The sequence below is a fragment of the Melanerpes formicivorus genome, unplaced genomic scaffold (genome assembly GCF_026170545.1).
Source record: "Melanerpes formicivorus ecotype bairdi unplaced genomic scaffold, bMelFor1.0.p_v2 SCAF_177, whole genome shotgun sequence".
In the NCBI taxonomy this organism is placed as follows: domain Eukaryota; kingdom Metazoa; phylum Chordata; class Aves; order Piciformes; family Picidae; genus Melanerpes; species Melanerpes formicivorus.
Window position 1 is genome coordinate 275,007 of NW_027142529.1, and position 27,233 is coordinate 302,239.

General features: G+C 49.4%; 1 protein-coding gene and 1 pseudogene across 1 annotated transcript; one reads left to right on the forward strand and one right to left on the reverse strand.

Moving 5' to 3' along the window:
• LOC137457381 (zinc finger protein 585A-like) overlaps window positions 1–27,233 on the forward strand; it is a 285,768-nt pseudogene that overhangs the window by 171,937 nt on the left and 86,598 nt on the right.
• Window positions 19,470–22,973, reverse strand: LOC137457377 (olfactory receptor 14A16-like). Its single transcript, XM_068169277.1, has 2 exons — window positions 22,083–22,973; window positions 19,470–19,478 (listed from the first exon to the last, which is right to left on the reverse strand). Exons 1-2 carry the CDS (start codon window positions 22,971–22,973, stop codon window positions 19,470–19,472), a joined length of 900 nt encoding a protein of 299 aa, XP_068025378.1.

Genomic DNA, 27,233 nt, shown 5'->3' on the forward strand with positions numbered 1-27,233 from the left:
GCCCTTGGCAAAGCCATGCTGACTGTTCCCAATCACCTCTTCACTATTCTTCTGAGCCAGCAGTGCCTCCAGGAGGATCTGCTCCATGATCTTTCCAGGCACAGAGGTGAGACTGACTGGCCTGGAGTTGCCTGGTTCCTCCTTCTTACCCTGTTTGAAGATGGGAGCAATGTTTCCTCTTTTCCAGTCTGTGGGGACTGCCCCAGACTGCCATGACTTTTGAAATAGAATAGAGAGGGGTTTAGCAACCTCCTCTGCCAGTTCTCTCAGCACCCGTGGGTGTATCCCATCGGGTCCCATGGACTTGAACACTTTCAGGTTCTTCAGGTGATCACCAACCTGCTCTTCACTTACCATGGGCAGTTCTCCCTCCCCATCCCTGGCATTGTCTTCCATAACATCAGGAGTGTGACTGGAGGCCCTTGCAGTGAAGCCTGAGGTAAAGAAGTTATTAAGTACCTCAGCCTTTTCCTCATCACTTGTGGCCATGTCACCAGTTTCCTTTCTGAGGGGGCCCACACCTTCCCTAGGCTTCTTCTTCCCATTCATATCCCTGTAGAAGTTCTTAGTGTTCCCTTTAATCTCCCTGGCTAGATTCAATTCAAACTCTGCTTTGGCTTTCCTAACCAGGACTCTTGCTGCTCAGGCAGCTTCCTTATCTCCCCCCTGTTCTAGCTGTCCTTCTCTCCACTTCCTGTAGAGTTTCCTTTTAAGTCATAGTGTGTCCAGTAGCTCCTTGCCCATCCAGGCAGGCCTCCTAGCATTCTTACCTGCTTTTCTCTTTGTTGGTATACAGAGCTCCTGGACACAGAGGAGGTGGTCCTTGAATACTGACCAGCTGTCCTGGGTCCCTCTTCCCTCCAGGGCTTTGTCCCACGACACTTTGGCTAGCAGATCCCTGAAGCCATCAAAGTCTGCACGCCTAAAGTCTAGGGTCGTGAGCTTGGAATACTTCCTCCTGATTGCCCTGAGGAGATTCAATTCAACTGCTTCATGGTCACTGCAGCCAAGGCTGTCTCTGAGCCTCATATTGCTTACCAGCCCTTCCCTGTTGGTGAGAACAAGGTCCAGCATAGCACCATTTCTTGTTGGTTCCTCTACCATTTGGAGGAGGAAGTCATCTTCTATGCAGTCCAGGAACGTCCTGGATTGCTGGTGCCTTGCTGTGCTGTCCCTCCAGCAGATGTCCGGGTGGTTGAAATCACCCATGAGGACCAGGGCTTCTGACCTGGAAGCCGCTTCTATTTGCCTATGGAGGGCCTCATCTGCTTGGATCTGCTGGTCAGGTAAATCTATACTCCAAAGGAAAGCATTTTGCTATCTTAAGTTATATCTTTCAATAGCTCATGAAACTTGTGTCACATAGAAACCTTTCTTTAATGATTCAGGTACATAGTTTCTATACCTCAGCTGAGTATTTAGCTTGGATTGCTGATTGGTAGCCTCTTTCCTTCTAGCTTTTGGTTGTATGTTTTGCTCTTTTTAGAAGTTAAGTGCTTAGGTAAGGATTATAGGTAGGGTTTTATATTCCTAAAACAGAGCAAGTGGAGCAGAGTTCAATGTCATGGTATTGCCAACTGCTGGCCTTTGACATTTCCATGGCTTTTCTGTCCATGGAAATTGATCTTTCTTTGCATTACTTTAATAAATGCAGATAGCACATCCCTCTCAAGACTCAGCCAAACTAAACAGTAACTAATGGCATCCTTTAAACCAGTTTTGCATGTCTTAGATTTCAATACAAGTGTAACTTCTTGATCTGCAGCATGCCAAAACATATTGAGTGACATCCTAATAATCTGAAACTGTTTTCCCCTTCATTCAAATGAGTCCAAACACTTTGTAGCTATATATGTGTGTGTGTTTATGCACAAATAAATGTGTGTATAGGCCACTTAGGTCTTCAAAGCTAGGCCATACTGGATGCAGGCTGCATCAGTGTCAGAAACTATACTAGTGATACAGTAGCAGCAGGCCTTGGGCAGCATTATTACCACATTTATGTTCAGGCACAGCTGTTACTATCACATCTCGGTAGAGAGAGAAGTCTTGTACTTTTGTTCTCCCAACTCTACATCCCTTTCTAAACCTGCACAATCCTTTCTGGTGCTGAAGGCAAATCTTGTTGCCCAACCCACAAGCCAGTACTGTTCTTTCCCCAGCAACAGTTTGGATGAATAGATGTTCCTCTGAGGTCCCTGGACGGAAGAAGTGAGGAGAAATGTTGAAGCATAAGGGAAGGCAGGAGAGTGAGAGACAATAGGAAAGTTAGGGAAAGGGATCTCAGCCTTGGGGACAGGCCAGAACAAAAATGATGTTGTGTATGAACTGATTTCACAGATCACTGCTGTGAGAGAGAGGTAAGGAAAAACTTAATGTGCTCCAACCACAGCTTTGTGCCATTTCTGCACAAGTGAAGATGGGTTACCATCAGGTGGAGGCTTGATGCCAAAGGTGGGATTGGAGCAAATTGGATGGAAATTATCAGCTCCCACCCAGCCCTGCCCCCTCCAAATCCCCCCCCCCAAAAAAAAAAACCAAAAAGGTGAAGGACTAAATGGGTAGATTTTTTTGTCACCTAGCTAGCAGGAAGCAATATGTTGAAATGATTCTTGGAGCACTCCAAAGGGGTTTTGGCATGGTGCCTTGGGAACCTGGGTGAGGTACATGTATCCTTGAAGGAGTGAGAAGAAAACTGTACACACCAGGATTGCCATGGCTCACCTAGTGATAGTAAGTTATTAGCTGTCACCACTGGGTCACAGAGCACTGGAGAGGTTGTGGAGTCTCCTTCTCTGGAGACTTTCAAAACCCCTCTGGATGTGTTCTGTGCAACCTGTGTTAGATTCTGTGTCCTGCTCTGGCGGGGGGGGTGTTGAACTTGATGACCTTTGGAGGTCCATTCCAGCCCCTAACATCCTGTGATCCTGTGGTTATGTCTTTTCAGGGTAAAAACCAGCCCAAAGGTGAAACTACTCCAGGGTGTTATGTGGATGAAGAATGGCAGAACAGCTCAGCTGGTTCCACCCTCTTTGGTGATAGTTTTGAGGCCGTTGGTTGATCTGTGGCTGGTCACAAGTGATTGATATTTCTTTCTAGTTCTGAAACCCTTTTTTCCCCTTGTGGTGAAGAGGTTATTAAATTTATTAATATGAAATATGAATTATGAAAAATATTATTTTATTAATTATCAAACTATTAATAACTGATGAATCACCAACTTATATACATGTTCTAGTGCACGTTCGTGAAATACATTCCACAACTGGCTTAGTGTTATGATTATAACGTAATTGAACTATCTATAAACCCTTTCTATATTTATATAACGAAGGGTGCAGTTCCGCCGCTTGGCCACTAGATGCAGACTCGGCGGGACGCGGGCGGCTTCTGGCTATACACAGCAGTATTATAATCTTTCTATGCGTCAGCGCTTACTCTGCTAGACGCGGATACTTTGAACTGAGTGCTAGTGGGTGGAAAGCACGTGGACAATATTCAATCCCCTTCAGACAACAGGGATCGGTCCTGGTCGGGGTCGGTCCGTGGGATCGGCCCTCTAAAGTCGGCTCGCACGGCAGGGCGGGACGACGGAGGCCGGTAGGTGGGCTCGAACGACGGAAGCAGGCGAAGCTACGGGGGTCGGCCCAACCACGGCGGTTCTCGGGGCTGATGCAAACAGCCTCAGGGGGAGAATGCGGCTGCGTTAGGCGGCGGATTCTCTTTACCGAGGTTAAAGGAGCAACAGGACTCTCGCAGTGGTCCCGGGTCCGGTGCAATACAAGCACGAACAATGCTCTGGTTTTCCCTGGAATTCACAGGGCTCAGAGCGGCACTCGGTATTGATCAAGTCCCTTCTCCCCGGCAACTGGGCAGATCTTACCCGCGGGGGTTGGTCCAGTCCTCCGGTGGCACGATGGGCTCTTCCGATCGGCACGACTGGTTGTAGCAATGCTGAGCTCCTCAGGCTCAGCGAAGGTCCTCCCTCTGGGCTTCTTCAACAATGCAGAGGCTTCCAGTATGCGTGCATGTATAACAGAAGCTAACAACAATAAGCTCAACGGCAAAGGCTGCAGCTCGAGAGTTACTGTCTCGAGCAAGCACAGAGACAAAGTAAATGAGGGGGCAACGTGTTCACCAACTGGGGTGATACTTATAGATTCCTCGAGGCTGGGCTTGACCAATGGGCACTCTCATAAGCAACTGGCTTCAGCCTATAGAAAGCGTGAAGCTAGAATTATGCCCATACTTGGTGTAAGCACAAGCACTGCATGCGCTGGGTGCGTGCAAGCCTGGCTAATGCCTTGGCTTTTGTCTCCCTCCTAGAGGGAGGGGGAACTTGCCCACATGCTGGGACAAGATTCAGTATCGGGGCATAATGTGCCTTCACCACACCCCTCTAGTGTTCCCCTGAGAATAACATAACAACATGCACAGGATTGCTCTGTCAGCAGAGTGTGTTCTGACTTTGCTTCCCATCTCCCTGAGAGCCATATGCACAGGATTGCTCTGTCAGCAGAGTGTGTTCTGACTTTGCTTCCCATCTCCCTGAGAGCCATATGCTTTCAGTAGCAGTGAGAGAGTTAAATTTCACAGTACTGAAGGATGCTGGACTTGGAAAATTGACCATAGGCTATCATAATTATTGATATTTAGCAGGTGAAAAATCTGCCCAGGCCACTATTATTGCAGCAGACATAAATGTCACAGGATAAACTGCTGCTGTGCCCTGTCACTCCTGCCATGGACATGTAGATAGAGATCCTCAGTGGGACTGCGGGACGTGTAAATATCCTGCCCGGTGTGGCTGGGACTAGCCTTGGCTCCACTGGGATGTGCTGTCAGGTGAGGGGTGTAAAAGCTTAGCAAATTACTGGGAACCTTCAGACCTTGCCTGATGTTGTCGGACAAGAGGGGACATGGGTCCCAGGAACACCTGTGCAATTCAGGCCTTGAAGAATTCTCTGTTGATAATATACTGGCGGAGTAGGAGATGTGAGAAAGTGCTGATTGCTTGGTATGCTGAAGTCCAGCTGCCCCTGAGATGGGAGGCAAGCAAGATAAGGAGGAGGCGAGATCTGGGAAAGAGAGCAATTAGGCCGGATAGAAGAATTCCACAGAGTTGTGAAAACAATGATGTAACCATTTAGAGAGCAACCAATAGTATGTTGCCAAGTGGGCATAATTATAGCAAACAGTATATAAGATGTGTCTGATGCTCAATAAAGTGGAATCCGCTGATCAAATTGGTTGTTAAAGCGGCCCCCTTCTTGCAGTAAGTGGCGCTCGAACACGGGACCCTAATGAAGACAAACGTTAGGGTTTAAGAAGTTCTTCGGGACGTTGGGAGATTCGCAGTAAGCCGGGAGGCAAGAAGACGTCCGGCCCGGGATAGCAGTACCGGAGGCTGCAAGAAAAGGGAAGACAGCCTTGAAGCCGAAGACGCTGTAGAGCCGGAAACTGCTTAAACGAGGTCTGTGCGCACAGGTATTAACGTTTAAATACGGTTATGGATAGGCAGGCAGCGTATGATTTATTTATATGCTTTTTATAAAAGCGACAGTGTAAGTTAAATTTTACAAAGGAGTTGGTGCCGCTGTTAAGCTATGCAGGAGAGTTAGGATATTTTAAGGACCCAAATGAGGTGTTTGAAAAATTGCAGTGGAAAAAGTCTGGACAAGACTTGTGGCTGCATGGCTTAGATGATGAAAAACGAGCAAAGGAGTGTGGAAAATGGTGGAAGATGGTTATGACAGCATTGGATCAGCATCGTGCTGAGCAAATGGCAGCTTATCAAGCCAGGGTACGATTAGATTATACGGACCCAAATGGAGCAAGTGTTACACATGCTGGGTTGCCTTTGTCAGAAGAGGTTCAGGATTATTTAAGAAAGGAGAAGGCTGCGTGTGTAAAAGGGTTAGGTGGCAGAGTCGAATTACAATCTGTAACACAGGACTCTGCTGAGGAGCCTTCCCCGTATCTTTTAGCTGAGCAAATTGTACAGGAGAAGAAAGTAGGTGAGGGAGAGGAGACAAACAGGGCGGTAGATCCTGGAGGTGGTGTTAAAGATCATGCAAGAAAGCACACAGAGTATTGGCGAAAGGTTGCAGAGCACTTAAACGCCGAAGGAGATCAGGAAGGGCTTAGCCGGCTGGCTGCTTCACATGAAGCTTTTCCAGTGATGTATACACAGGAGCAAAATGTTGTTCAGGCTGATGGAGGGATTACAAAAACAGGCTGAGGTGTTGTCAATGACAATGACAAAACAGCTTGAGCATAGTCAGCAGGTTATGGCAGCCTTAGTACCTTTGCGCACAGACTCGAAAGGGCAAGGCCGACCCTATAAGCAGTCATCAGACGAAATACAGTGTCATCGAAAAGCGTAAGGCGGAGATATCGTCTAAAGTAATGCCTGGACTTTTGGCCCATAGATCCGCTTTAGGGCATTTCCCTAGCGGAGATAGTTATTTTGATGAAGCTTGTTGGAGAGAATACAGGAACAAGTTGTGGGACTTGGTTATAGATGGTGATAAAACTGCTATAAAGCTGCAAAGTCGTGGCGAGAATGCATGAACTGTGTTAAAACCTACGAACTGAAACAGCGAATGGCTGCTGCAGTTAGAGCAACTTTGTCAGGACGAGATGCAGCGCCAGGTGTATCTGAGTTGCAGCTGAAAGATGTGTCTGAGAACTGTCGACCGATCGACCGGGGCCGCCCCCGATACATCTTGCGGCGACCACACCGCGTTTACCAGCCGTCACCACTGCCGTTTGCACACAGCGGGGAACCTTCCTCTGACATCGCCAGCGACGGCTCGGACTCGGAAGACAACACCGGCAGCGAGGAATTCAAACAGCGCCGACTTTGCTTTACGGCCCCTCTTAGAAAAAATGGAGCACTTGGAGGCTCGCGGTTACAGCGTTCCTGCCACCGCACTCCTCCCGCGAGCCCTGTCGGCCCCCGCGGACACCGACGGCTCCGACCAAGGCGGTACCGGCTGACGCACCACCGACACCGACAGCACCGACAGTAGCAGCAGAGCAGCTGCCACGGCAGCAGCCCCCACCCCTTTCCCCTGCAGCGGCTTTAGCCGCACTACTCTGTTTTGATTTAAAGCAACAGTACTCATTTTGTCATTTCTGATTGTAGCGTCTTTCAGAGATTTGTTATTTAGAGTTTTGTTAAGTTTTTCTAATAAGCATAATGAATAAGTAAGCATTTGGTATTTATAAGTACTTAGTACATAGTAATTGCAGTAAGGTGTATGCACTTAGTTAAGAGTTCAAATTGTAAGATTTTCTTTTGGTTCGAACCTTCTTAGTTGTCTGCCTAGGCATTTCAAAGGAGCTCCATGTAATATAGTTAAGGAATGTATAAACAGCTTTTAATTTTGGAAAGTGTTTTTTAGTTAATGTAACAATTTTATTTCTTTTTAGACACTGATTTGATGGATTAATTTTAACATAGTCTTTTAAGGTTTTAAGGATTTTTGGTATTAGCGTAAGTTAAGGTTTGTAGCAAATAGGTATTAATTTTAACAACTATTCCTTCACTAATGTGCAGAAGAATCAAGACTAAGAGGAGACAGCATTTCCCATGAAGTCGAACATCGATCACAATAACTGTTATGATATTTTGTCCTGAATGATGAATTTGAAAATAGGCAGTTTGGGCTGGTAAATACAGAAAACCTATTTCGTGGTGAGAAAAAGGATTTAAATCCCCATGGAAAATTATTGAAAGGGATTGGCATAAGTGGGAAATAAAGACTAGAGAAATTTTAGTTGGGAAATATCAGGAATAATTAAAAGGATTAGCAAAAGGAAAAGTAAGAGACATAAGATTTTGAAGGAAGAGGAATTGAAATAACAAAAGCACAATGGGAAATGGTAAACAAACTAACCAAGGAAGTAGAGAAGAGACTCCAAATGGAATTTTGAAGTGGGTTAAGGAGTTAAAAAATCTGTAGGGCTCCTGAAGAATGTAACTGCTGCCGAGAAGAAAATACACCCGGCTGCTGGTTGCACCCCAGCAGGCTGAGGAGGCAGAGTTCACATATACTGGTGGAGCCTAATTTTGATCCTAACCCTATTTGTACATAAGTAGTCCAATCGAAATCAAAAACCACGTTCCCATGTGTGGAATCTTGATCAGACTGGATAGAAAAGACTTGAACTTGAAAAAGCAATAGTAAATTTTTCTGCTACAGTTGAAATCATAGTAAATGCAAGCACAGATGCAATAAAAGTGCAGCAAATTGAAATCAATAGTCTCTCGAAAATATCTACTCAGAATAGATTAGCTTTGGATTTTTTATATGTTAAGGAAGGGGGTGTATGTGTAGTCATAAATGTAAGTTGTTGTAGTTATGTTAATCTAGATGAACGAGTGGAAACAGATTTACAGGCGATTGTAAACCACAATCAGATATTACATCAGATTTCTTTAGATGATACTTCTTGTGGATTTAAAGAAATATGGGATAAATTAACTTTCTGGTTACCAAACCTAAATTGGCTTAAACATTTGTTTGTAATATTGTTGGAACAATTGTAATATTACTATGCATAATACTCTGCAATTGTTGTTACAAAATACTAAGACCTTTAAGTAAGATTGCTTATGCCAATAAGTTACAAGCAAATGGTTATGATCAGAAGGTGATCGAAATAGAGGAACTTAATTATGATCCAATTAAGAAGGTTCTGAAATATCTGGAAATTTTAACACAAATCAATGGTGACAGAAAAGACAAAAAAAAAAAGGGGGGAATTGTGATGAATATACTGGTGATTTGTGTTAAAATTGTAAGACTTAGAGTGCACTGGGATTAAGGGTCAGGATCTTGTGAGGCCTGTTTAGAGGGTAAAGAGAAAGAAACCTATCTTGCAGACTTGCAAGGACACTGTCTGGTTAATTGGAGACATCACGGCTGAGAAGGAGCTGTCTTAAAGATAAACATTCAGAACTGGGAATTTGTTTTCTTCAGATAAGAAGCCTGCACAATTGAGCATGTGTGAAAGTGGATGCTTTGACCCTTACCACACTGAATGTAGGGAGAAGGGATTTATATGTTATCTCACCAGTTCGGTATAATTTTACACACCTAGAGGGAAAATCAAAATTCATAACAACACAACATGCATTTTCATTTTCGATTGAAAACATCAACAAATGGTACCAATAAGAGATCAGTATTACTAGGATGAGCAAAAACACATTATTATGGGTAATTTTATATTGGGCAAAGCAATGAAGCTCTTTTGCTCTTGCTGATTGCCTGCAAGTTTTCTGTCTGTGAAGCTAGAGCCTGGCCAGATCTACCTTTACAGATTAAAGAAATCTTGCTACCATTAAACAAATTATGCTTTTTGACCATCCTAGAGAAAATAAAGATGCAACATAACAGGTAATAATGAATTGATTGAACTTTTTCAGACATGTCTGATAGGGATACCCAGACTTAATGTAAATATGTTTGTTAATTATAGTAGTAAGTTTTAAGGTTCTTAGGTATCATTGTACTCATTTTGATTATTGTTAAACTTGTTTATAATTGTATTATGCAAAGTGTTCAAAGAATAACCTCCAAGGCCTTACTTGCACAAAAGAAAAACGGGGGAATTGTTGAGGATTGTTTTGAGCAAGAGGGGCCTTGGGTCCCAGGAATGCCTGTGCAATTCAGGCCTTGAAGAATTCTCTGTTGATAATATAGTGGCGCCGTAAGAGATGTAAGAAAGTGCTGATTGCTTGGTATGCTGAAGTCCAGCTGCCCCTGAGATGGGAGGCAAGCAAGATAAGGAGGAGGCGAGATCTGGGGAAGAGAGCAATTAGGCCGGATAGAAGAATTCCACAGAGTTGTGAAAACAATGATGTAACCTTTTAGGAAGCAACCAATAGTATGTTGCCAAGTGGGCATAATTATAGCAAACTGTATATAAGATGTGTCTGATGCTCAATAAAGTTGGATTCCGCTGATCACATTGGTTGTTAAAGTGGCCCCTTCTTGCAGTATCAGATCATAACCATCTGCTTGTAACTTATTGGCATAAACAATTTTACCTAAAGGTCTTACCATTTTAAAACAACAATTACAATGAATTACACAGATCAGTATTACAATTATTCCAACAGGTATTACAACAATTTTTTAAAGCAACTTATATTCATAGTTTCATAGTTTCATAGTTTCATTCAGGGTTGGAAGGGACCACAAGGATCATCTAGTTCCAACCCCCCTGCCATGGGCAGGGACACCCCACACTAGATCAGGCTGGACAGAGCCTCATCCAGCCTGGGTTTAAACACCCCCAGGGACGGGGCCTCAATCACCTCCCTGGACAACACATTCCAGGGTTTCATCACTCTCATGGTGAAGAACCTCCTCCTCACATCTAGCCTGAATCTCCCCACCTCCAGTTTCATTCCATTCCCCCTAGTCCTATCACTACCTGAGATCTTGAGAAGTCCCTCCCCAGCCTTCCTGTAGGCCCCCTTCAGATACTGGAAGGCCACAATTAGGTCACCTCGGAGCCTTCTCTTCTGCAGACTGAACAGCCCCAACTCCCTTAGTCTGTCCTCATAGGAGAGGTGCTCCAGCCCTCTGCTCATCCTTGTGGCCCTTCTCTGGACACGTTCCAGCACCTCCACATCCCTCTTATAATAGGGGCTCCAGAACTGGACACAGTACTCCAGGTGGGGTCTCACCAGGGCTGAGTAGAGGGGGAGGATCACCTCCCTCAACCTGCTAGCCACACTTCTCCTGATGTAGCCCAGGATCTGATTGCCTTTGTGGGCTGCAAGTGCACATTGAGAGCTCATGTTGAGCTTTTTGTCCACCATCACCCCCAAGTCTCTCTCCTCAGGGCTACTTTCCAGCCAGTCACTGCCCAGCCTGGATTTGTGCCTGGGATTGCCTCGACCCAGATGCAGGACCCTGCACTTGCTCTTATTGAACTTCATGAGGTTGGCTTGTGCCCACCTCTCCAGCCTGTCAAGGTCTCTCTGGATGGCCTCCCTTCCCTCCAGCCTGTCTGCTGCACCACACAGCTTGGTGTCATCAGCAAACTTGCTGAGGGTGCACTCAATGCCACTATCCATGTCACCCACAAAGATGTTGAACAAGACAGGTCCCAGTACTGATCCCTGAGGGACTCCGCTTGTCCCTGGCCTCCACTGGGACATGAAGCCATTGACAGCCACTCTTTGGGTGCGGCCATCAAGCCAGTTCCTTATCCATCTAGTGGTCCACCCATCAAACCCATGTGTCACCGGTTTGGAGACCAGGATGTGGTGCGGGACACTGTCGAAGGCTTTGCTCAGGTCCAGGGAAATGACATCAGTTGCTCGCCCCTCATCTATTAATTTTGTCACCTGCTCATAGAAGGCCACCAGGTTGGTCAGGCAGGATTTGCCCTTGGCAAAGCCATGCTGACTGCTGCCAATCACCTCTTCACTATTCTTTTGAGCGAGTAGTGACTCCAGGAGGATCTGCTCCATGATCTTTCCAGGCACAGAGGTGAGACTGACTGGCCTGTAGTTCCCTGGTTCCTCCTTCTTACCCTTTTTGAAGATGGGGGCAATGTTTCCCCTTTTCCAGTCTGTGGGGACTGCCCCAGACTGCCATGACTTTTGAAATATAATAGAGAGGGGTTTAGCAACCTCCTCTGCCAGTTCTCTCAGTACCCGTGGGTGTATCCCGTTGGGTCCCATGGACTTGAACACTTTCAGGTTCTTCAGATGATCACGAACCTGATCTGCACTTACAATGGGCAGTTCTTCCTCCCCGTCCCTGGCTTTGAATTCCATAACATCAGGAGTGTGGCTAGAGGCCCTTGCATTGAAGCCTGAGGTAAAGAAGTTATTAAGTACCTCAGCCTTTTCCTCATCACTTGTGACCATGTCACCATTTTCCTTTCTGAGGGGGCCCACACCTTCCCTAGTCGTCTTCTTCCCATTAATATACCTGTAAAAGTTCTTAGTGTTCCCTTTAATCTCCCTGGCTAGATTCAATTCAAACTCTGCTTTGGCTTTCCTAACCAGGACTCTTGCTGCTCGGGCAGCTTCCTTATATTCCCCCTGTTCTAGCTGTCCTTCTCTCCACTTCCTGTAGAGTTTCCTTTTAAGTAATAGTGTGTCCAGTAGCTCCTTGCCCATCCAGGCAGGCCTCCTAGCATTCTTGCCTGCTTTTCTCTTTGTTGGTACACAGAGCTCCTGGACACAGAGGAGGTGGTCCTTGAATACTGACCAGCTGTCCTGGGTCCCTCTTCCCTCCAGGGCTTTGTCCCACGACACTTTGGCTAGCAGATCCCTGAAGCGATCAAAATCTGCACACCTAAAGTCTAGGGTCATGAGCTTGGAATACTTCCTCCTGATTGCCCTGAGGATATTAAATTCAACTGCTTCATGGTCACTGCAGCCAAGGCTGTCTCTGAGCCTCACATTGCTTACCAGCCCTTCCCTGTTGGTGAGAACAAGGTCCAGCATAGCACCATTTCTTGTTGGTTCCTCTACCATTCGGAGGAGGAAGTCATCTTCTATGCAGTCCAGGAACATCCTGGATTGCTGGTGCCTTGCTGTGTTGTCCCTCCAGCAGATGTCCGGGTGGTTGAAATCACCCATGAGGACCAGGGCTTGTGACCTGGGAGCCGCTTCTATTTGCCTATGGAGGGCCTCATCTGCTTGGATCTGCTGGTCAGGTGGCCTGTAGGAGACCCCCACAGTAATATCTCCTTCCCCTGTCCTGCCTTTAATTTTAACCCATACGCTCTCAACTAGCTCATCATCCCTCCCCAGTTGGAGCTCCACTGATTCCAACTGGCTATTGACATAGAGGGCAACACCTCCTCCTCTCCTTCCCTGCCTATCCTTCCTAAAGAGCTTATACCCATCTATGCCTACATTCCAATCATGGGATTCATCCCACCAAGTTTCAGTAACAGCCACTATGTCGTGGCATCCCAGCAGCACAGTGGCCCTTAACTCATCCTGTTTGTTGCCCAAGCTGCGCGCATTCGCATAGAAGCACTTCAGCTGGGCTGGCCCTGTCCTCCTCTTGTGCCAAATCCCCTCGGTTTCCACAGAATGTCCTGGTGGATCATTCGTGGCTTGCCTCAGGGCAGCAAGCTGAGAGCCCTTACCAGCTCTCCTTCTCTCTACTGCTGGTGAGCTGCCCCTCTGTTTGTCACCAGCCAGCAGGAGACTATTAACCCCTTCCCCCTTCAAATCTAGTTTAAAGCCCTATCAATGAGCCCTGCCAATTCCTGCCCCAGGATTCTTATCCCCCTCTGGGACAAGTGTGTCCCATGAGTTGTTTTCAGCTCAGGTGCCTTGAAAACCAATCCATGATTGTGGAACCCAAAGCCCTGTCGATGGCACCAGCCCCTAAGCCATGAATTGATCTGTCGGCCCTTCCTCAGTGTGTCCTCATCCATTGCTGACGTTAGAGGGATGGCAGAGAACACGACTTGAGCCCCTGATCCCTTTAGCATTTGCCCTAAGGTTCTGAAGTCTTTCTTAATAGATTGTGAGCCTCTCATTGTTACATCGTCACTATCCACCTGAAAGACCAGCAGTGGGTAGTAGTCTGAAGGACTCACGAGGTTGGGAATTCTATCTACAACATCTTTTACTTGGGCACCAGGGAGGCAGCTGACTGCTCTATGAAATTGGTCTGGTCTGCATATTGGGCCCTCTGCTCCCCTCAGTAGGGAGTCTCCTATGACGATGACCCTGCGAGGTTTCTTTTCTGGGTAAGTTTTGATGGCTGGCCTGAGGCAACCTGTCAATTGTGCAGCTTCTGACCTTCTTGAGTCCTCGACCTTACCAATGACCTGTTCCTCCTGCAGAGCCTCATACCTGTTCTGTAACTGCACTGGAGGCAGTGTGCTGCTCACAGGAGCAGACTTCCTTTGTTTGCATTTCTTCCGTCGGGCAGAGACCTGTTCCCATTGGCTCTGCTCATAGGGGTTACTACAGGGAGGTTGAGAATCTTGCTTCTGGGAAGGTATCAAACTCCCTGTTCCACTGTTACCCCCTGTTCTGGTTTAGAAGAGATTACATTATGGGAATAGTCAATTTTCTGCTCGCCATCTCTTCTAGCTCTTAGCCTTTCCACCTCTTCTTTTAGTTTGACCACCATGCTCATCAGATCACTGACCTGCTCACACCTGACACAGGAGCTGCTCCCTCCAGCCTCCATATCGAGTGCCAGGCTCCAGCACTCACTGCAGCCACCTACCTGAACCTCTGCATGCTTGTGTGTGGTCTCTGTTTGGGTGCCCACTGTCCTTCTGTTAACCTTTGCTCTAGTAGTGACCATCTTGCAGTAACCACCCTCTCCACCCGTGGTGTGGTTTTTTTTTTTTTTTTCCTGTCAGTGAGAAGGCTGAGCTGGGCTGAGCTGAGCTGAGCTGAGCTGAGCTCCTCAAGCTGCCTCCTCTCTCTACAGCCACGCACTGGGTTCTGTTTGGTTTGCACGCGGTCTCCGTGGCAACCCCTCCCCCAGCTACGTCACTGCCCTCCGGCATGTAGGCAACCCGAGCCCCCTGCCCCTCCTCCTCTCTCCGGGAAGTCCCGAGCCACCAGCCCCTTACCGCCTGAAAAGCAAGGGAAGCAAAGCCGAAAGCAAAACTCCCAGAGCTGCGCTCCTCAAGCTGCCTCCTCTCTCTTCAGCCACGCTCTGGGTTCATATATGTATGTATATGTGTGTATATATATATCTATATGTATATATAACACTGTAACAGGAAGGGTTCACAAGGGGAAGGAACAAGGATGGATAGGGAGATATACAAAACCAACTGTCCTTTGGAGAGACATGGGTGCAGCAGGAAGAAAGACCAGGCCTGACCATATGGCAAAGAACCAGGAAGCCAGCAGCGACTCTCTCTTAGTCCTTTTGTCCCAGTGAGGCAGAAGCAAAAGAGGAAATGGCTGCAGTGTCTTCCTTTTAATAGTTTTGCTGGACAGGGAGGGGGAGTGGAACAGTCTAACTCAGTTTTCCAGGGGGCTCTCACAACCCTTCCCCCCTGCTTTCAGGATGGGCATAACCCATCACAGTGACCTGGGGGCCAAATGCCCACCAAAGCTGCTCTATCACTGCCCTGTTTAGGTGGACAGAGCAGAGGAGTGTAATGGGTTGGGGCAGACCCCCTCCCCACCACGCGCAGAAATAACGACTAAGACAAATGGATTGCAAAAGTGATGGAAAGTTTAAATGGAACAGTGAGTGCGTGCAGAAAACTAGAAACACAGTGACAAGAGAGAGACCCCAAAACAGACCCAGAGAAATCTCATCCCCACCTGAGGGTGCACCCAAAACCCCCAGGGCTCCTCCTTTCCCACCCCCCACCCCCCCCCCGCTAGGCTAGTCTCAGCTGGCCAGATCTGAGACTGCCCATCCCCCCGTGGCCTTGGGCCTAACCAGGCCCATGGCCAGGAGATCTCTACCCCAGTTACCGGGTGGCGGAGAGGAAGGAAAGAGGAAGTGCCAGACCCCGCCGTGAAACTTATAGTGGTGCAAGGGATCATGGTAGGAAATAACCTAATTTCCTGTGTCCACCCACTGGGCTGGACTTCTGGACACAGGAAACACCCCTGTAGCAGAGGGCACCCAGCCCAAACTACGACAAGGAGAAAATAGAACCAAAGTTTGGTGATAAGGTAGAATCTATTGAATCCTAATGCTCAGCACAAGCAGAGGCTGTGTGCAGACACCACAGCAAATAGAGAAGTTCTTCTCTCCTGCCCATCAGCACACAGCAGTCGCTAACTCCCTGCCTGCAGGGGTCTGACACATGGAGTACTTGCTCTGCAGGACAGACCCCCGGCACCAATATCCCCACACTTCCTTCTCTCAGCTTCTGTGTCTCAGCTGATATCATCTGGCATGGAATACCTCTTTGGCCAGTTGGGGTCATAGTGTCATAGTGTCATAGTATCATAGTATCATAGTATCAGTCAGGGTTGGAAGGGACCACAAGGATCATCTAGTTCCAACCCCCCTGCCATGGGCAGGGACACCCCACACTAGATCAGCCTGGCTAGAGCCTCATCCAGCCTGGGCTTAAACACCTCCAGGGACGGGGCCTCAACCACCTCCCTGGACAACACATTCCAGGGCTTCACTACTCTCATGGTGAAGAACCTCCTCCTCACATCCAGCCTGAAACTCCCCACCTCAAGCTTCATTCCATTCCCCCTAGTCCTATCACTACCTGAGATCCTGAGCAGTCCCTCCCCAGCCTTCTTGTAGCCCCCTTCAGATACTGGAAGACCACAATGATGTCACCTGGGAGCCTTCTTTTCTCCAGACTGAACAGCCCCAACTCCTTCAGTCTGTCCTCACAGGAGAGGTGCTCCAGCCCTCTGATCATCCTCATGGCCCTTCTCTGGACACGTCAACTGGTTTGGGTCAACTGATCCAGCTGTGTCCCTTCCCAAGACCTTGCCCAGGCCTCAACACACTCTTGGGGCAGGGAAATGTTGGAAAGCAGAGCCTGGGTGCTGGTTCAGCAGCAGCCAAAACACGGCTGTGGTATCAACAGCCAACTGCAGCCCTGCAAAACACAGCACTAGAAAGATGCTCTGGGCAGAATGAACTCCAGCTCAGCCAAACCCAAGCCACTCTCATTCCCCTGGCTGTCCAGGAACAAAGGCAAACAGATAGTGGCAGCTCACAGCTGACTGGGGGCCACTGAACACCACCACTGCACCTCGAACCCACAGTGTGCCAAACACTGCAGAACAGATGAGAGCAGGACAGAGTGTGGCCATGGAGGAACACTCCCATCTCCCAGAGACAATTCACAGGGGCAGTCCAGGCACTAAAGCCAGAGCCTTGGAGCTCTCCTGAATCACAGCAGCTGCGTCCAGCATCTCCCCCACTCACACATTCCTCAGGGACAACCTGCACCAAGGGCCAGCACCAAGTCAGACTTCTCCAGGCTCAGTTCTTGTGCCAAAAAATGCCAAAGTTTTGTGAGGGTTTGCTTTGAACTCCAGCAGAAGGCAACCAAACTCCAGGCAGCCTCTCGGCCAGCCTCCTCTACACCTCTCTGTGTCTTTGGACAGACACCTTTGCTGTCACCAGGGGCAAGGTTTCCATGTTCCACTGGACACAGCCAGCTCTGTCCCTGTGTCTGTGTGCTTGGTGCTTCTCTCCAGGCACAGCCACAGAAATAGATTTGACTTCAGGATCCCTTGCAGCCAGTCAGGGTCAGCCTTGTCCTTATCCACTCTGTCATTCAGAGGCTCTTGGATCAGAACACATTCTGCTGAATCACCTTGTAAGCCCCAGGTGGGCAGTGACAGCAATGGGGAGGTTGGGGAGGGTGAGGAGCAAAGTTGTCCATTCAATGTCAGACTGAAGGACAGATGTTCCTGCAAGTGCAGATGTCCTGCTGAGACAGCCTGGGTCAGTGTCACTTGGGGAATTATCATCTCCAAGCTAAACTGAAATGGAGTACAATATTTTATCTTTGGCATAAAAAAATTGAGCTTTGTGAGGTGCACTTTGAAATCCTGAAGAAGATTGCAGAGACACAAACATCTCCTGAGGGCACTTGGGACTCATTGCAGGAACCTCAGGTACTGAGAGACGACTGAAGAAACTTCTTCAGAAGTCAGAAGGAGAACACAAAGTACCTTGAAGCACTGATTGGCCCCACTGAGGCTCATTACCAACAAAGCTTCCCAAGGGCTCCTTAGAGCAGCTCAGTGGAGGCCATGATTGCAGCAGACAAAGGCAAAGTGCAGGAGAGCAAACTGTGGGTTTGGTTTATGGAGCAGAAAGGCCAAACCCTGACCACAGTGCCTGGGCAGGCAGATCCTGTCCCTCATGTATGGGTCAGGGCTCCTCAGGTGCTGTGGGCTGTGGGGTTTGTGATGCTGAGAGAAGGACAAGGGGATGACAGTCCCCAGCCTTCCTGGGGGTGTTTAAGGAAGCACTGAGGACCCCCTGGTGCCTTAGAAAGTCTCCTCACAGGCCTTGGTGGTGGTGGATGACTGCCATAGCCAAGAAGGCAAAGCCTTGGGTTCTCCTGATGACTTCCAGCCTTGCCAGTGCCCATTGCCATCCCCACCACAGGCTGTCCTACACTGTCCCCCACACTGTGTTTGGTTTCTGCAGCAGAAAGGCCAAGCCCTGACCACAGAGCCTGAGCAGTCAGATCCAGAGAGTCTCAAGCTTAAGTTTCCTCTCCCTGGCCTTGGAGGCAGAGCCAACTGGCATAGACAGGAGGAGAAAGACCTCAGTCCTGTTGAGCTTTCAGCCTTGCAGGTGGTGCTACACTTTCCCATGCCTGCAGCTCATTACGTTCATGCTCTTGACACCCATCTTGTGTTCCTAGCAGCTCTCACCATGACATTTCTGTACCCTCCCTGCTCTGTCTCTATTCTTCATGGCCATTTCTTGAAACACAGAGCCAGGGCCTCTTGGACCACAAGGATCCCCTTTGAGTGACTTTTCTTTATCCTCACCTCCTGTGTGCTCTCAGGAGCAAGAGAGGATCTGCCTGGCCTCAAACCAGGACACTTCCACTCTGAACCCTGAAATTTGCACACTATGGAAGTTTTCTTCCCTTCACACAACCACCAGAAGCTGCATCATCCCCAGATTTCAAGCAGGTGCACACTGCATCTGTAGTGCCCTGAGCTTTGACTTCAACCAGCCCCAGCTCCTTCAGTTGCTCTTCATCAGATTTATTCTCCAGGCCCTTCCCCAGCTCCTTGCCCTCCTCTGCCCTGGCTCCAGCACCTCCACATATCTCTTGGATGGAGGTGCCCAAAACTGGACACAACACTCAAGGTGTGGCCTCCCCAGAGCTGAGTCCCAGGGGACAGTCACCTCCCTGCTCCTGCTGCACACAGCATTTCTGATCCCAGCCAGGATGTCTTTGGCTTTCTTGGCCGCCTGGGCACACTGCTGGCTCCTATTCAGCTGCTTGTCCATTAGCACCCCCAGGTATCTTTCTGCCAGACAGCTCTCCAGCCACACTACCTCTAGCATTGCTTGGGGTTGTTGTGAACCAAGTGCAGGACCTGGCACTTGGCCATCTTGAAGCTCTTCCTGGGAACGTTGGCCATGGATCAAATCTACCCAAGTCCCCCTGCAGAGCCTCCCTACCCTCATGCAGATCAACTCTGCCACCTAACTTGGTGTCGTCTGCTGACTCACTGCTGACTCACTCTGCGTCTTCACCAAGGTCATCAGTAAAGATGTTAAACAGAAGTGGTCCCAACACTGAGCCCTGAGGAACACCACCTGTGACCTGCCACCAGCTGGATTTATGTCCACTGAGCACCACTCTTTGGGCCCTTTCACCCAGCCAGGGCTGTATCCAGCAGAGCATTGCTCATCCAAGCCATGAGCAGCCACTTTGCCCAGGAGAATTCTGTGGGCAGCAGTGCCAAAAGCTTTTGGAAAGTCTAGGTGGACAATACCCACAGCCTTGCCCTCATCCAACAGTCACTCATCCTGTCAGAGAAAGAGATAGGTGGGTCAGGCAGGACCTGCCCTTCATTAACCCATGCTGACTGGGCCTGATCCCCTGCTTGTCCTCTCCAGGACATGTAATGGTGCTGGAGATGCTCTGCTCCATGCCCTGCCCTGCTACCCAGCTCACACTGCCAGCTCTATAGTTTCCTGGATCTTCCTCTCTTCCTTTCTTGGAGCTGGGTGTCACATTCGCTGCTCTCCACTACCCTGGAACCTCCCCAGTGAGCCAGGACTCCAGGTCAATAATGGATAGTGGCTTGGCAACAGAGATGTTCAAGTCCCTTCCTCTGTTGGACTCTCTCTAGCAGATCTCTGTCTCTCCTGACCTGGGCAGCCCCAGACTGCAGGGATCCAGTTTGGACAGGAAGGGCCCAGTCTGTACTGGGAGAGGATTAGGTTTTCAGAGTGTACTGGGACAAGGCCCAGTGTTACTGGGAGAGACCATGGGGTCAGCTCTTACAGGGAGGTGTCCAAGACTTTACTAGGAGGCATCAGGGGCCAATCATAGAATGGTCTGAGTTGGAAGGGACCTCCAAAAGTCATCCAGTCCAATCCCCTGCAGACATAATGGGTCATCCTCAACTAGATCAGGTTGCCCACAGCCCTGTTGGCCTCACCTTGAATATCTGGAGGGATGGGGCCTCAACCACCTCCCCGGGCAACCTGTTCCAGTGTTCCACTACCCTCACTGTGCAGACTTGTTCCTCACATTCAATCTCAATCTGCTCTGCTCTAGTTTGAAGCCATTGCCCCGGTCCTGTCCCTGCAGGCCTTTGCAAACAGTCTCTCTCCATCCAGTATACTTCAGACATTGGAAAGAAGCTACTAGGTCTCCCCAGAGCCTTCTCTTCTCCAGTTTGATCAACCCCAGCTCCTTCAGCCTGTCCTCATAGCAGAGCTGCCCCAAGTCCCTGATAATTTCTGAGTCACTCCTCTGGACCTGCTCCATCAGCTCCATGTCCTTCCTGTGTTGAGACTTCATAGGTGGATGCAGTACTCCAGGGGAGGTCTCAACAGAGCATCATAAAGTGGCAGGATCCTCTCTCTCTATCTCTGGCCATGCTGCTTTGAATGCAGCCCAGGCTGCCCTTGTCCTTCTGTGCTGCAAGCTCACACTGCCTGCTCCTGGCCAGCTTCACCATCACCACCACCCCAAAGTACTTTTCCTCATTGCTGCTTTCTATCTCCTCCTCCCCCAGCCTGTATTGATAGTGGGGACTGTTCCAGCCCAGCTGCAGGACCCTGCTCTTGCTCTTGTTGAACCTCATGAGGGTCACCTGGGTACCACCTCTCCAGCTTGTCCAAGTGCCTCTGGATGCCATCCTGTCCCTCTGGCATCTCAACAGCACCACTCAGGTTGGTGCCATCTGCACACTTGCTGATGGTGTCTCCATCCCTCTGTCTATAGCACTGACAAAAATATGAAACAGCAAAGGATGGGATGAGTGGAATCAGTTTGTACTGGGACAGGGATGGGGTGGAACTTGGTGATGTTAATGGTACCCAGTTTGAACTGGGAGATGTCCCAGACTGGACTCCGATGTGATTAGGGTATGGAGTTGTGACTGTGACAGGGTCCAGCCTGTACTGGAAGTGATGAGAGGATTAAGGTTTTACTGAGATGAGGCCCAAAGTAAATTTGGAGGGATTAAAGGGATCCTGTTTGGACTGGGACAGAGCCCAGACTGTACTGGGAGGGCATGAGGGTGTGCAGTTTGTACTGGGATGGATGCATTCAGTACTGGGAAGGGAGCCAGGGTATAGATTCTGTGCTGGGATGGGACCCAGACTTTAGAGGAAGAAGAAAATATGAGCTAGCTTATATTGGGACGAGGCCACATCTATAATGGGAGGGGTTAAAGGAACCATGTTTGGGCTGAGTCTATACTGGAAGAGGGTCAGGGTATCCAGTTTGGACTCTGAGTAGGTGCAGTGTGTAATGGGAGGGGGTTGGGGTATGAAGGCATGAGGAGACCTCCTGTTCTGATGGCAGTGCTGCTCTGGAGCACAGCTCTGTACCAGGAGCAGCCCTGGCCTGCCCCTACCTGCAGTCCCAGCACTGCCACACAGCAGCACAGTGCCCAAGCTGCCAGAGCACTCAGGCTTTGCCCCAGCACAGAGGTTCATCAGGAGAGGGTGGAAGGGCAGAAAGAGCAGCTGAGAAGAGCCCAAGCTCTGGGGCTCGCTGGCACTGCTGCTGTGCTGGGACTCTGCCCCTGCACCTCTGCACACAGGCACTGCCCTGCAGCTCCACAGAAGCCTTGGAGGAAGCAACTCAGACAAGCAACTCAAGAGGAAGGAAAACAGAGAAGCAGGGTACTTTATTGTTGAACACCCAGGGAGCACAGCTCCTCATGTCTGCAGCCTCTGTGTCACAGCACAGAGGACAACACTGAACTAGAAATGGTCTGAAGAAAGACATTTGTGTGGGAACAACATTCTCACAAGGGGAACACCACCAGCAGCAGCCACAACTCGGGCAGCCAGGCTGGGACTGCACTGAATAACATCAGAACTGCTCTGCAAGAGAAGACAAAGAGTTTATTGCTTCTGAAAGTATCCAGGGATCAGTTGGCTGAGGGCAGCCTTGAGCTCCTGGTTCCTCAGGCTGTAGATGAGAGGGTTCACTGCTGGAGGCACCACTGAGTACAGAACTGACACCACCAGGTCCAGGGATGGGGAGGAGATGGAGGAAGGCTTCAGGTTTGCAATGAAGCCAGTGCTGATACACACGGAGACCACAGCCAGGTGAGGGAGGCAGGCGAAAAAGGCTTTGTGGCGTCCCTGCTGAGAGGGGATCCTCAGCACTGCCCTGAAGATCTGCACATAGGACACCACAAGGAACATGAAACAGCCAAATGCTAAGGACAAACCAAGCACTAGAAGCCAAAGTTCCCTGAAGTAGGATGTTGAGCAGGAGAGCTTGAGAATCTGGGGGATTTCACAGAAGAACTGGTCCACAGCATTGCCCTGGCAGAGGGGCAAGGAAAATGTATTGGCTGTGTGCAGCAGAGCATAGAGAAATCCACAGGTCCAGGCAGCTGCAGCGATGTGGACACAAACTCTGCTGCCCAGAAGGGTCTCATAGTGCAGGGGTCTGCAGATGGCAACATAGCGATCATAGGACATGGTGGTGAGGAGATAAATCTCTGCTGAAATGAAAAAGGGAAAGAGAAAGACCTGGGCAGCACATCCTGCATAAGAGATGTCCCTGGTGTCCCTCAGGGAATTGGCCATGGATTTTGGCACAGTGGTAGAGATGCATCCCAGGTCAGTGAGGGCGAGGTTGAGGAGGAAGAAGTACATGGGGGTGTGGAGGTGGTGGTCCCAGGCTATGGTGGTGATGATGAGGCCATTGCCCAGCAGGGCAGCCAGGTAGATGGCCAGGAAGAGGCAGAAGTGCAGGAGCTGCAGCTGCCTTGTGCCTGGGAATGGCAGGAGGAGGAAGTGGGTGATGGAGCTGCTGTTGGCCATCTGCTGCCTCTGGCCATGGAGACCTGTCCAAGGAGGGAAAGGAAGTGACAAGTTAGGGCACACTTCTCTCAGCCTCATCGTAACCTCCCTTCCTGAGCTGCATGAAGAGTGGATCAGCTCAGTCCCATCACTACCAACCCATGGCAGAGTTCATTACAGCTTCACATGCAGCTGGGACCCAGAATTGCCATGAAGATTCCTTTGGAGTCAGAACAGAAAGTGACCAACAGCCCAATCCCTGAGAACAAGAGTCCCATTATAGTGGGTTGAAATTTCCCCCCAGCATTATCTTTGCCAGAGCAGCTCAGTCAGAAGCAAATGAAGCTTTATGGACAAGCAAGAGCTACACTCTACCATGGAATGCAATGAACAGGTACAAAACATCCAGGAGTGACAATATTAGACAGGGATTTACAATTAGCAAATGACATGACACCCCTCTGGTCATAGACCAGGGCACCTGTTCCACTGCCCCTAACCCCTATCCCCCTGTTCCAAGAGAGAAAAGAGGAGTGAAGAGAGAAAAAAAGCAGTGGGTTAGACTTAGCCAAGGCCAGCCAAAGCAGGTGATCTCTCCCCAGCGAAGCAAAACAGCTGAGTTCAGAAGAGAAGAGAGAGAATTGTTATGGTACAGCTCCTCTGGTTCCAGATATTTATCCAATGCATTTGTTTAGAATAATCTTTTCTTTTTCTTTTCACACCCAAGAGTGATCTATTTATTTTGTTTCTACTTTTCTGCTCAAATCTGTAACTGAATTTTAAAGGCATTGCCTAAAACCACCACACCCATGGAGAGGTGGAGAAACAGGGACCAGGCCTGCAGTGCTGCAGAGACACTGAAGGGAAGAGAGAAAAGCAGAGGGGCTGGGGGTGAAGCCTTCTCCTTACCCAGCTCTGCTCACTGCTGCTCACAGGATGGAACTGAAGGGCTTTCATTCTCCTTCTGTGTGCACACTCCAGGAGCCTTCAGCTGAGTGTCAGCTGCTGAGATGAAGATGCCTCCAGGAGCTACAGCTGCAGTGTCCTGCACCCACAGCCTCACTGTATCAGTGACTGCAGTGTCTTCTCCTCCAGTGAGTTCTCAGTCACCCTCCCAGTCCTGGCCACCTTGAAGCTCTCTCTGCCTTCCTCATGTCTCTGAGATCCTCTGGCAGTGTTCTCAGCCCTGCTGTGCTATTCTGCTCCTGGCCAGAACTGTCTCCTGAAGTACTGCCTGCTTGCCAGCAGTTCCTTCCAGCCCAGGAGTCCAGCCCAATAGGGCAGCAAATGACGAGCCCAAGGTGTTTTAATGACTCTTCTGGTGGCTTTTGGTGCCCTGTAAACCCCAGGGACTGAGAGGAAGCTGATGAAACCTCTCCAGAAGTCAAAGTCAGATTCAAACTCTGAAGTTTCTTCTACTCTTAATGGGTCCCAGTGAAGCATACTGGGAAAGGGTCCCCAGGGTCTGGTTAGAGCAGGGCAGAGTGGATGCAAGGGAAGCATCACAGGAGGCACTGAAGCATCTCCAGGCTGTGGTGAGAGCAGAGAACTGAGGCAGTGCTGACAGGTCAGGACAAGCAGCTAAAGGTGGCTCCGCTCCTGAGGAAACTTGGAGGGGTTTCATTGATCCAAAGGGCCAAGCCCTGACCCCCAGTCCCTGGCAAGGCAGATCCTGTCCCTCACCTGTGGGTCAGGGCTATGATTCACCTTGTGAAATCATTTTTATCAGATGCTTTGTGCAATAAAATCCTCTCCAATTAGCTGCAGAAACCTTGGCAATAATTAGAGGTTCAGCAGTATTTAATGAGCCCCATGGAGTATTTGGGGCTGATTACATCATCCTCAGGTACTGCCAGGAGACTCTGCCAAGGTACTGCCAAGAAGCCTCTCAAGAAGTCCAAGGCAGAAGAAAACTCCAAAGTACCTTGAAGCACTGATTGGCCTCACTGAGGCTTGTTACTGACAAAGGCTCCCCAGGGACTCGTTAGAGCAGCTTGTTAGAGGCCAGGATTGCAGGGAGACAAAGGCAAAGTACAGGGCAGAAAAGTATGCCTTTGTTCTATGAAGCATAAAGCCAAACCCTGACCACTGCCCTTGGACTAGAAGAACCTCAAAGCCTCAAAGCAAAGTTTCTCCTCACAGGCCTTGGTGGCAGAGGCAACTGCCAGAGCCAAGTGGACAAAGACCTTGGTCCTGTTTGGCCTCTCAGGCTTGCCAGAGCCCTTGGCCATCCCCACTGCAGCCTCTCCTACACTGTCCCATGCCTTTAACTCTTTCTCTTCAGGCTGCTGACACCAATCTTGCTTCCCCAGCCAGCTCTCCCCCTGCCATTTCCATCCCTTCCCTGAGCTGTCTCAGCTCTCCCTGCTATTTCCCAACACCTCTGGATGGCCTCATGCATAGCAGCTCTGCGCTTTGAGGGACATTTCTTTGGCCTCATCTCCACTCTCAACCTTCCAAGCTGCACTTTCTGAAGGTTTTGATCTCTTTCCACTCTCCAGAAGATCTCCATCCTCTCTGAAACCACCTTTCAGCCATGTGCACACTGCTCTGTCAGTGCCCTGAGCCTCCATTCAGCAGGCTGAAGCAGCCAAGCACTCAGCCTCTCCATAGAGATGTCAATCCCCATCCTGGAAAATCTCCTCTGCAGCCTCCCCAGTTCCTGGCTTCCCCTTTGGACTTCTGAACTCTGCACCCAGATACCAGGAATCCAGATGTGGCCACACAGTGTTGAGTCTGGGAGAGGACAATTCCTGTGTCTGGCCACTTTTCTCCTGCCACAATCCATCTGCAGTTGGCCTTCTTCCCTGTGTGCAGGGTTTGTTCCATCCCAGGACATTTGGAATAGGGAGAAGAACCTCAGTAAACTCTTGCTCAGTATTGCTCTATGAAATGCAGACAGGCCTTAGGCCTGGTCATTGAAATGGGAGCTTAGGAGAATACAGAGGCTTAGGGCCTGCTCTTGAAGGTGACATTTGCCCCAGCTCTTCCCAGAGAGGTCTTTGCTGTCCCCTGTTCTGCTCCCTCAAGCAGACCAGCACTCACACATGCCCTGCACTCTAACAGCCATGCAAACAAAGGGGAACAAGCTCAGGGTTATTGCTCCAACCAACTTCTTGAGACTGAAGCCCAAGGCAGGAATCCACAACCATAGCCAGGCCTAGAGCTCTGAGAAGCCCCAGGTGGTGTCTTCCTTCTGCACTTCATGCAGCATCTGCTTGGTTCCCATATCTCACTGATCACAGAATGGGCTGGGCTGGAAGGGACCTCCAAAGTTTATCTTATCCAGCCTTCCCAGTGACATCCTCAACTAGATCAGGTTGCCCAGAGCACTGTCAAGCCTCACCTTCAATATCTCCAGGGATGGGATCACAACTACCTCCCTGGGCAACCTGTTCCGGTATTCCACTACCCTCATGGTGCAGAACTTGTGCTGGCTCCTCCTTCCTGCACAATCCTGCTTTGTTCCCATCTCTCACCCATGTCTATGGATGTCCTTCCTCTCTGATCCATGGAAACACAACAGCTTGTGTTCAGTGCTGTGCCCACTCCTCCTTCTGAGGCAAAGACCATGCCTGGAGCCATTCCCTCCTGAGCAGCTATTTCTGCAACCAGTTTCACTCCTCCCTGGGAAGCTGATCCTGTACCTGCAGTCCTATTCCAGACTGGAAGAGCAGAGATCTTCACCATGGCCTTTTCTGGTTGACTTTTTTCCAAAGCAAGTGTGGTGGTTTGAGCCTTAACTGAGAGCCTTAACCAGGCCCCTCAGCAGAGACCACCCCTCGGGTTGGTTTGCCTTCACCAGCAGCAGGGGAAACCCACACCGACTTCCCCAGCAGGTTCTTCTCAGCAATCACAGCAACTCCATCTCCATCCTCTGTTTGCAGCAGGTCGGACTGGGCAGGACCAGCTCAGTTCACAGATCCTCTGCTGTTCACTAACCAAGTGGCTTGAGCTAGGTGTCTTTCCCATTTCCTAAAGGTCCCATGGCTTTTAGGGTGGTCCTTAGCAAGCCAGTATAGCTCTCGACCTTCCCTGAAGCTGGTGCATGGTATGGGATGTGGTAAATCCACTCAACCCCATGTTCCTTTGCCCAATCCCTTAGGAGATGGTTCCTGAAGTGGCTTCCATTGTCCCATTCAATCCTCCTGGGGATGCTGTGTCTCCACAGGACAAGTCTCTCTAGGCCCAGGATGGTGTTGCAGGCAGTGGCATGAGGTGCTGGGTGGGTTTCCAGCCACCCTGTACTTTCCTCCACCATGGTCAGTAGGTGATGTTTGC